Source organism: Lipophrys pholis (assembly GCF_963383615.2).
Source record: "Lipophrys pholis genome assembly, chromosome: 15".
Classification (NCBI taxonomy): Eukaryota; Metazoa; Chordata; class Actinopteri; order Blenniiformes; family Blenniidae; genus Lipophrys; species Lipophrys pholis.
In genome coordinates this window covers 17,304,071-17,315,108 of record NC_137642.1, presented here as the reverse complement: position 1 = coordinate 17,315,108, position 11,038 = coordinate 17,304,071, and the positions used below count along the sequence as shown (strand labels likewise).

General features: G+C 42.1%; 1 protein-coding gene across 1 annotated transcript; it reads right to left on the bottom strand.

The window, feature by feature from the left end:
* Nucleotides 1-433: 433 nt before the first annotated feature.
* opn6a (opsin 6, group member a) lies at nt 434-6,584 on the bottom strand. The gene is made up of 6 exons (XM_080482396.1): nt 6,359-6,584; nt 4,742-4,947; nt 2,706-2,805; nt 1,652-1,756; nt 1,345-1,568; nt 434-1,225 (listed from the first exon to the last, which is right to left on the bottom strand). The coding sequence occupies exons 1-6, from the start codon at nt 6,495-6,497 to the stop codon at nt 755-757; spliced, it is 1,245 nt and encodes a 414-aa protein (XP_080338522.1). The 5' UTR covers nt 6,498-6,584; the 3' UTR covers nt 434-754.
* Nucleotides 6,585-11,038: the final 4,454 nt, after the last annotated feature.

Here is an 11,038-nt window from a genome sequence, read left to right as displayed (position 1 = left end):
TGGCTTTCAACAGGGCCACAAGTTTGACAGCTTGTCGACAGAGAAAACTTCGTAATTCAGTTGTGAGGAATAAAGAATCCCTCTGCTTCTTAAAGAAAAATAATACTCCAAGTTGTTTTTACCTAACTGCTCTGATGATGCTGATAGGAAGTTCTTGTTGTCTCTTGTTCTACTTAGCAGGCATGATCAGTCACAACACTGAAAGCACTTTAGTTTTATAATATATCAAATGCATGTGTCGAGTCACCCGAGGTTTTCATAATAATCTATTGGCGGACTCCCCAAAATTGTTCTTGAGGATTTTTACTGTTTATTTTCCTCCCTCCTACAAAGATATGGATTTCCCATAGTGGGTTTGGAAGGTTCAATTGCTTAATGGCAATCAGATCTTTCAAGAGAATGAATGCAAGATACTGTACCACCAAATGAGCTACATTTAAGACCGTTTAGTGTTTCCAGATGTTATCCTGCATCTCATCACACTATTTTACAGACGGTGGGATTGTCCACATTTTGGAGAAGATTCAGTTAGGTCACGGAGGATGTTGTCAGTTAGAAAACAATGAAAGTCTTGGAAATAAAAACTCCTCTCAGCAAGTGTTAAATCCTACATCAGATTCAGAAAATAATTTATTAACATTGACTATACATGTTGTTTAATGACACAGGAAAGAGCAAAAAAAAAAAATACAAAACAAACACTCAATCTCTCCTCGTAATTCAAGTATTGGTTGGAGTGAAATGGAAACAGTCTTCAGAGTCTGTCACACCAGTACTCTGATGTTTCGATGTGCGAGGGCACGTCGATGTGGAAGACCCGCTGTGTGTCACCTGGAGGAGTCTCGGGGAGACTGTTGACTCCCGAGTCGCTGTCGGGGTGGGACGGCTTCAGCTCTCCCGCTGCGTATTTCACCTCCGGCGTCTGGATGGGGAGCGAAGCGGGCGGCTGCAGGTTCTCGGCCTTGGGTTTGATGGGTTTAAATTGCTGCAGACGCACCACGTCCCTGCGCTCTCGGGTGCACGGCAGCAGCACGGAGACGTCCTTGCGGAATTTGGAGCTCATGCCGAAGTAGATGAGCGGGTTGTAGAAGCTGGCAGACTTGGCAAAGAGCCGCGTGATGATGCTGGTGGTGCTTGGTACGTGGAAGCCCCAGGCTGACCACATTGACACCACCGCATATGGTGACCAGGCCAGGATGAAAGCGGTGCAGATTACAATGGAAATCTAGAGAGACACGCGAGGAAACAATTGTCTGGAGTTGAGTAACAAGAAAGGAAGTTTATTACTGGAAATGCACTTCTAAAAACCTGAAAATAAGCTTGTATGGTTTCACTTTGACCTACCCTGGTGACGTCTCGCTCCACCTTTCTTTGGCGAGAGGTGAGGAAACCGTCAGCTGACATGGCGTTTGAGTTTTTCACCGTGTTGATTATGGAGACGTAGGAGAAGAGCATGATCATCACTGGGATGAAGAAGCAGAAGATGAGGATGGAGATGATGTAGGACTTGTGAATGGTGGAGTAATTCGCTTTGGACCAGTCCACCTCACAGGTGCCATAACCTCGATCTGGCAAACATGAGAAGCAAAGGTCAAAGGTGTTAAAACTGTGAAGTAACACTTCTTTCCGTCGGACAGATGCTCAGACAGACCTGTGTAGCTGCCCCAGCCCAGCAGTGGTGCAACAGACCAAAACATTGCTCCCGTCCAGATGCAGATCAGCGATACAGCTATTGTGTTGATGCTGATACATTGAGCTGCAGAAACACACGAGAGATAAAGCGACATGAGGTCGAAAATCGTGGAAGTGACTGTGGGACTGTGTCCTTTTTGGAAAAAAAAGGTTAAATGTCATGACTTTGGCAAACACAGGACAGAAAATGTGCGCGGCTCTACAATGCTGAATTCCTGACTTGTTATGAATGTCAGAATTGTGACATTTGTTGAACAATGAGGTCTTTTCTTACATTAACAGCCTTTGCAAACTGTGACAGAAAAGAACCTCTGTTGACAAAGTACACATAGTGTTTGCATTCAGAGACAAAAAAAACTTGGGGGGAAAATAAACAATCCAACATTTCTATTTCTTAGCAGTACTTAAATGTGCTGTGTAAATATTATATAAGCTCTTTGTGTCCTGCACAGGATTTCACTCACATTCACATACTTAACTTCTTATTTTGCACCTAAATTACACACATATGCATTTATTTTTATCCCTGTTGCTGGTTTGGTATTGCTTCACTGTCAAAGTGCTCCGGCGTCCAAAAAGAATTGTTATGCCACATTTACGCTCATGTTAACCCCCGAGTCGCTGGTGTGAAATTTCACACGTACAGATTTACACAACTTGTGTTTTATGCAGAACTACAAGCAGAGAAAGAATATCTCATCCCGGCCTGACAGCAGACCCGCCTGCTAATTTCCACGTCATTAAGACACACTTAAGTGTGAATTACTCCCTAAAATAGAAAATGTCACCTCAAATTAACTTAATAACATGTTGGAGAAATGTACTCGCAGTCGCTGGAGACAAGTGGTAGTTAGTTCCACGGCTGAAGTCGGTAATAGGGTTTCATTAGCATTGAAAAACACACATTTTTCTGTCAGATAAGACTGCTGGAATGCAATAAAAGCAGAGAGGTGAGTGCGAAGACTTCTCTTGTGTTTCTGTGCTTGAATTTTGTGCAAGAGGTCAGCACAGACCTTTGCTGGGGTGGCATCCCTTGATGTATCTGGTGACGCTGATAACGGTTAAGGTGTTGATGCTCGCGAGGCCAAAGAGCAAGGTGAAGAAGCCGTCGACCTGAGAGGAGACAGAGAGTAAGGATTGATGATTCATGGCATCGACGTTTAAAATTCCTCGGAGCGTCCTTCAGGGCAGAGAGTGAATTTAATTGAATTGTTCCAGACTTTTGTCTGTTGAGGTTTTTTTTGGGGGGGGGGGGTTTGGGGTTCTTGCTCTGGACTTGATCAGATAAAGATGCGACAGCTAAAATAACTCCTTCCATTTAGCCAATATGTTCCAGACCCTGCTACTTCCCTCTGATGTGTGCTGCAAGCCTTTGAATTGCAGGATCAGCGAAGGGGAAATTAGAAATGGAAAGTTTTATTGCAGCTGCTGCTCGACTTTGCATTATTTTATCGGCGACAAAAGCTGAATGGCTGCCCGGCAGCACAGCGAGCCGCCACTCCATTGTTTGGGAAGATCATCTTTTAATCACAGCCCTTCTTAGAGAGATTTATGCAACTCTGTTTTGGTCTGGTTCCAACTGTGCAACGCTTGCATCCCTGCGGTGCCACTTCCAGGTGACATAGATCATTCAAGGTCTCGCACTGATTACTTTCCTGATCTTCCTTCGTTCTAATCCTATTACTGTCAGTCATCACGTTTGTTCACCTTCACATTGACAGATTGCTGGCCAATCAACGTTTTGACACGAGGGATTTTAATTCAGTGCAATTGTCCTTTATTTCTATAGTTTAGGTCCATTTGCGTTGAAAATGGCAAACCCTTAAAGGGATGGAGTCATTTATCTTTACGGCACGTCTTCGTTTTTTCTTTTCAAGAAAAGATGTGAGTTGTGAGACATGGAGCGAGTATCAGACATCACATAAGCGCCTACTTTCCACCGCTTTTCCCTAAATGAACCTGTGCAGTGTCAAAAGGTCTCATGAGGGTTAATTTTCATATTTAGAGATGTCCTGTTCCATTGGGTGCAAAACATGAGGATCTGGCCAGGCTCGCAACTGTTCATGTCCTGTCATGCTCCATGCAGTAATCTCCTAATGCTTCTCACATGCTTGTCTCTTTCACCTTTCTGTTTCTTCCCTCCATTCTTTCTGCAATTCACTTCCCTTGTTTTCTTCCGATGAGTGTCTCTCTCAGCCCGCCTCTCCCCGGGGAGGATGAAATAAGAAGGCCATACTTCTATCCCAATATTTCCCCTTCACCTGAGATTGGATGCCTGAGAGATGAGGTCATTCTAGTGGCTATACTGAAGATTAGGAGCAGCAGACCCTGAATTAAAGTGTCTTCTCCACATGTAGTTAGAGGCTTTACAGGTAGACAGAAATTGTTGTGGTACACCTCTTTGTTTTTGTGTGATTCCTCAACGAGCTCACCGATTGCCACACAAATATCTTAATTTTTCCAACAGCTTGCCTTGAGCAAGAAACATATCCTGGACGATTCCCAAATGAGATTATGATATCTGTTTGATTAAAAATCGAGTCTGTGAGACGCTAAAACAAGACAGGACAACTCACCTTAAATGTAATGCAAATGACTTTTTTCTAATTCATTAACAAACACGAACTTGTTTAAAAAATGTAGGAACTATGCAGCTTTGCTATTCTATTTTTTAATTCTATGTTTGGTGGTGGACACGTGTAATACTGCTACAAAAGTATTTCCTCATTTAAAGACCTCCACAATAGTAATCTTATTATAGATTTAACCTCCAGCCCACATGGCTACGAGCGTAATCCCTTCCACATAAACACAGACTCACGAACATACTTGCAGATCTGTGAGGCTTCCACAGATTCTTTTGATAGACTTCTTTAATTGGGATCGGTCGAGGGGAGCACATGTCTTCACACGTGTGGTTCGCAAGTTTGCACAGTCATCAGTTTCGGCTCTTCTTTAATCAACAACCCTTGACTTTTAATGGTTGTAAAAGTGACAGACTTCTTCCAAATGTGATGCGAGACTCAATAACAGTGTGTGTGACTTTTACCTGGCAGGTCCAGATCCAGGTGATCAAATACCCGTCATCCTTGAAGATATTGAATATTTCTAAGATTCCTCTGGAGTAGCCAAACACAGAGATGCTGGCATCGGAGATGGCGAGGTTTAATGTGAGGTAATCTGTCGGCTGAAGCGACGCCCGCTGCCTGTACAGGACAAACATCACTAAACTGTTTCCGAACCAGGACAGCCATCCTGCAGGGAGAGACACAAACAACACAACCACTGTATATTCAGTAGGCTCTCAGTATAGTATAGTATAGTATAGTCAGAGGTAGAAAGGGTTCTGGGCAGTGGTGGCCGACAAGATAAAGAAGTGGACTTGGAATCCGGAGTTTGCAGATTTGATTCCCACAACAGACAGATAACCACTGAGCAAGACCATTGACCCCCCACATCATGTGGCTGCTCACTGCATTCTAGAAAAAAAACAATGGATGAATACGGATAAAGGAATTTCCCCAAGGGAATTAAAGAGAGTTTCCTTTTTCTTCTTTCTAAAATGTTTACTGGAGTACATATATGCTGTTACATTACTTTAACTATACAAAATTACAAGGAAAGGAAAAGTTATTTAGAAAATAATCAAGTAAATAATACAAAGTACTGGAAAATCTACTCAGTTACATGCATATAATTTTTGCATTATCAGTGGCAGGCATTAGATTGATTTTGCCCATATAAGATATATGTAATCAAAACACAATTCTCAAATTAGGAATGACACCCTGGCAATTTTTGTTGTGAAGAAATTATTTATATACATATAACGTAGGAATGTTTGCTGTTAAAGCAATACAATTAATGGCAACAAAACTAGATAAAAACTAGCAAACTAGTATTAGTGTAATTGGTAGTGAAGTACAATAACAGTAGGAGTATTAAAAATTGCTACATTTAGTTTAAAACAGTACAACGCTATATAGTGTACTGTACACTACAGTAGTGTAGTCAGACAGTGGTACAAAACACCCAACATTTCCAGTAGTTTAGAGTCAAATAGTAAATATTAAGTGATTAAATTGAGAAATGTACATTTTAAAACTTTGTACCCATAAAACAACGTAGCAAAGTGTCGCCTTGTTCACTACGGTCGTATTGGCACATTGTCACAGCTCCACTGTGGAGCACAGTAAAATAGAACACTGGTAAACGAGAGCCGATTAGAACACAGTTAAAAATAGTAAAGTGTAGTAGGCATGTTACATGGAGCACTCATTTCCTGGCCTGGTCCCGAACAGTAGGGCTGAGGCCGGGAGAGTTCAGAGCCGAATCATTTAGCTGTGTGGTGACATCACAGTGATACAAATCTGGGTGAATTACCTCATTTTTCAAATCCTTAAAGTCTCTGTTAGAACAGAAATCCATCAACTGGACTGACACACACACACACGCACACACACACACACAGACACACAGTGTAACCGATTGGAACCAGACTGTCTCCGTCACTGGTGAACAGGGCTTTGGAAACCTAACAGGCACAGAAGGTTGAACACTTTCTAAACCACTTTGTGGATATTTTGTCTTAAATACAGTTCGGTGAGCATTAATCTAGTTAATACACAAACGCCGTACTGCAACTGTTTTCCACTGCATGACTTACCCAACACTAAAAGGTAGACTCCGATGATGGTTTCTCCTTGTTCAGACAGAGGAGGGTCTGTATGCAGAGTACTGAGGTTATTATTCCTCCATGGGATGTTCACCACCTTCAGAGGAAAACCTTTGAGTGTTATTTCCATGGCCTGACCTTCGATGCGCAGGCATGAATTCCTTCTGTCCTGCACAATGGCTCTGCTCTCTTCGGCTTGCAGGAGACGGAGCAGTGGTACACCAGCAGGGATGACCGGTCAGTTCATTTTAAATCCAGCTTAGAAGCAGCCTCTAATGCCTCTCCACTCACTGGATGAATCATTGCAGCTGTAATCCTATCTATTTCTTAACAGCTAAGTAGATGGAGTTTTGGGTGGAAATCCTACCTAACTGGGAATCGTCTGCTTGTGGATGACAGTAGTTTCCAGCCAGGGATTATTTGGTTTAAATTGAATAAACTGCTGAGACAAACATATGTTAATGCTTCTAGTAAAGTCCAGACTAATAACCCTGCACAAAAACAAATCCAATGCTAAAAGGATTTTTTTGGGGGGGGATGTTTCTCTGTTTCTCTGTTTCTCTGTTCGCTTCTCTGTTAGTTGCTTGTGGCCACCGTGGATTGATTGGATTACGCCTCCCCCGACAGCTCAAAAAAGTGGAGGTGGATGTGTGGGTGGAAGAAGTTGATAAATGTATTTGACAAATAAGGTCATATAGTCCAGTGTTGATGTATGACACAGAAAGTATCAAAGAGTAAAGTCCACAAACAAAAGCTATGGAGAGCCAGTTGAAGAAGTACCAGTCATCACAATAGCGCCAGTATATCTGCTGAGGGCCAAACTAACCTGCCCATTTGATGATAAATGTATAAAGATAAATAATAAACACGCATTTTGTAATAAAGATTCAATCACAGTTTGCGGTGGACATCAATCTATTAGCGTCAACAGTCTTTTGTGAGATCTGGCAAAAACACCAGAATATTTCATATTCTTGTAATAACTCGCTAAGTGGATAGTGTGTTTTAGTTTATGTCTCTGGCAGACGCAAGCCTCAGTGCACACCTTGAATTGATTAGTTCCCTCAGTATCACGTTTGTGTAATCCTTCAGTGGATCTGGTGTTAGTTTATGCACGAATAGCAGTAACTGCTGCAAAAAAATGAGTTTGCAACCAAAAGGTGGCTGATGACGACAGCGAGAGAGTGCCGCCATAAAAGTGTGATACAATCGAGTAAATCACTTGTATCATTTTTCATTAAATACTATAATATATTTATTATGTTCTTCATAGCCCTCTTAAATCTTGAAGTTACCATCTGATATTGCGATAGCTGTACTTTGGGTTGATTCGTTGTTAAAGTCCAATATTTTTTAAGTCAAGCAGATTTATGCATAACCTCAAATCCTGAATGAAGCGGGCTCATGAACAAATAACAGCAACAAGAAGCCACAAGAAAACAGCCGATATAAACTACCAACATGCAGACAGCAGCAGCCTGGTCTTAAAACGGGAAGCTAATATTTATTTTGTGTGATAAATACATTCACATTTAATATGGAAAGAAAACGCTGTGACATATGTTAAAGCTAACAGCTGGCAGGAGTACCAAGTAAACAGCTCATGGAAACCTCCCTCATTAAAAGTGTGTTCATATTTTTGTGCGCCACTGCCAACGGTAGTGATGCAATATTATTCATTCATTCATTTCATTCCCAACATGGACCATAAATACAGTCATGTGAATGTACGTGCTGCAGCTTGTTGGCTGACAGTCTTGTTGAAAGGGTTGTACATTGATATGGTCTGGAAACATTTAGTTTTTTACGTCATCCTCACCAAAAGAAAGCCTTTGTAATTTTAGCACCAATAACTATGAACCTCCTACTCCTCCTCTCCAGAGACGTGTTCTACTTTCACAAATCACTTCCATTTAGAAAAGATCATGGAGGTGATGACTTCAGTCTTGCCACCACAACTGCACTTTGCTAAAAATGTATTGCATGTAAGTCTAAATGTATATTAAGGGCCAGAGTTACCATGTCGGATGAGCTTGAATGGTGGTTGTTCCTACTCATGAGGCTTATCATGAGAAACATTTATCAGACTGAGTTTGGGGATTTCACAGATGATGCTCCAACGTTACTGATTAAGAACCTTTTGTTCTGTGTGAACTTATAATTGCACCACGGCTCCCCTCCTCCACACTTCTCGTCTTCACAGTGAGGTTCTCTGTGGCAATGCTCTCACCAAAGGGGTAACCTGAACTGCCCTCCCTTCAGTCTGCGTTTAGATTACAGTGTGCACCTTGTTCCCCCGTTCTGGCTGCCACAGAGCGGCTCCGCTGGCCCTCAGGATGTGGAGGGAAGGTCTGCTGCTGCTGCCAGATGCCGTGGTGCTACCACGTCTTCCTCATCAAACCTTTTCTTTCAGTCTGTGAGAGAAAGCGAGTGGCAGACAGGGCTGAGGGGAAATTGAACCTCTGACCCCAACTGTCACCCGTCCAGCAGCAAACACTGAACCCAGTCTGTGTTCGCCCCCCCCTCTTTCACCCAGTGACGCCTCATGACGCTCCAGCTCCGCACACTGATCTCTGCCCGCCTGGGCTTTTTTTTCTTCTGATGCCTCTGTGATATTAGTCCTCTGAGTAAAGTGGATAATGTGATAATTGTTATGGCTGTGGGTGGCATCCTAAAACAACATCCTTCAACAACAGCCCCAGGGTGCAAAGTAACAGCTTACACTCAGGTGAGTATATTCTGATTTCCAAAAAAGAAAACTTGGCCGAACCTGGAGGTGCTTGAATGATGTTAAAAGTTTACTCAAACTAGCCTCATAACTTGCAAATATTCACAGTTGGTTCCTCTGTCCAGATAGAAAATGGTGTTGTTGTGCATGTGTGTCGACAGTGTGAATATATATTTACAGATAGGCTTCTACTTATGATTTATTGTGCCTCGAATAATCTCTCTTTGATGATCAATGGTTTGAAAATAAGTTAAAATTTTAATTATGATAGGAATAACACCTCTTCTGTATAAAATAAAAATCTAAAAATAGTAGGACTGATAGTATGAATAAACAAAAGTAAATAATGATCTAAATTACTTTTCTGTTTTATAAAATCCAATTTGAAAACAACATATCTTACTTCTTTGCAAACAATAAAACAGTAGCATTACAATGATGATAGTTTGAAAAATAAAAACATCTATAATTTGTGATTTTTAAACATGTCCTCTGAAAAGGGGCCCTTGCAGAGTAGACGCAGTGCCGCTCTATATTTTTCAGGCGTGACATTATCCCTGACTAGTTGTGAAGGATTGTGGATTATGTCACACTCAAATTACCATTGCAATTCTGCACAAGGTGACTGTAAATATATGTGGTTGAAAGGCAATGAAATGTTTATAAATCAGGATGTGAAAAGTTGAGATGTGGGAAAGAGGTCGCAGCAGCGAAAACCCATTGGTGATATATGTAAAGTCCTAAAGAATAGGTGTATTATCGTTGTTTCACATTGCGTGCGCGATCTTCTTGTCTGGGTAGTACGGGGTTGTAATTGTTTTACAGGGAAAGTGAGAGGATAAGACGGCAGCAGGTGTACAGTGCATGTCATTCACTCAGTGTTGAGGACAGCTGCTACTGAGATTATGCCGCTGCTAAAGCTGAGAGGTGAGAGGCCGAGGACGACCCTGCAATCAGCAGGTGCAAAGGACCAAATATCTGAGACCGGAGCGTGCCAGTCAGTCCACATCTGTGTGGACATTTGTGCTTGCAAAATGCTTTTCTGGCACAGTTTTAGCTCTGCAAAGGTCAGCACAAAGTACTGTACAATGCCTAAGTGTTGGCGTGCCACAGGAAGACATCAAGATTAGCTTAACTCTCGCCTGTATGCTTTGGCACGTGTGTGTGCGTGCGTGTGTGTGCGTGCGTGTGTGTGCGTGCGTGTGAGCTCGGTGATCACAGTGCAGCCACAGTAGGCCACTGTATCATTAGGCTTATGATGATTACTCACTCGCTCGCTGTGTCTCGAGCAAAGCCTGGGATGTGAGGGTAAAAGCTCACAATTTTTCCAAACGGAAAATCACAGACACAGATACTATTATGGAGGTGTGTTTTAAAGGCTGCGAGCTGTCTGAGGGCAACAAAGCCTCTCTTCACAGGGGGCATACGCCGGGTCAAGAGACCAATACAGGAAGGTCTACACACACTCTCTCTCTCTCTCTCTCTCTGTTTCTCCCCCTCTCTCTCTCCCTGTCACTAAACCAGAGGCACAGGGACCGCTTGTATGAACGGTCCACACAGTTTCAGGTAAATGGCTCGCCTGTCATTTCTTTTGGGGTCAGTCTGTGAATTATACTTGCAGGAATATTTTTTTGTACTTTTTGTTTTTTGTTTTGCCTTAAGTTTCCTGATAGGAGTTACTACAAAGAGGCCATATGTCTATTTTATGTTTGCCTGCAAAGTGGTGAAGCTGTGTAGTGTTAAAAAGCTCATTTAAAAAAAAAAAAAAGAATAATTTTGTAGGAATTATTGAAGCAGCATCCAGCTTCCTGGTGTCGATGTGATACCTTTGGTTACAAAAACCATATATCCCAAGGCTACATTTATGGATGAGATCAACATAGTGCAGTTTCTATGAGTTAAGATAGAATCCCATGATGGTAAAAGAACTCATCCATTTATGT

Coding starts and splice junctions, on each gene's coding strand:
- opn6a (XM_080482396.1), bottom strand. CDS start 6,497: ATGGAAATAACACTCAAAGGTTTTCCTCTGAAGGTGGTGAACATCCCA. Junction 4,948..6,358: donor AGTCTACCTTTTAGTGTTGG/GTAAGTCATGCA, acceptor CTCTCCCTGCAG/GATGGCTGTCCTGGTTCGGA. Junction 1,226..1,344: donor TGGAGCGAGACGTCACCAGG/GTAGGTCAAAGT, acceptor GTGTCTCTCTAG/ATTTCCATTGTAATCTGCAC.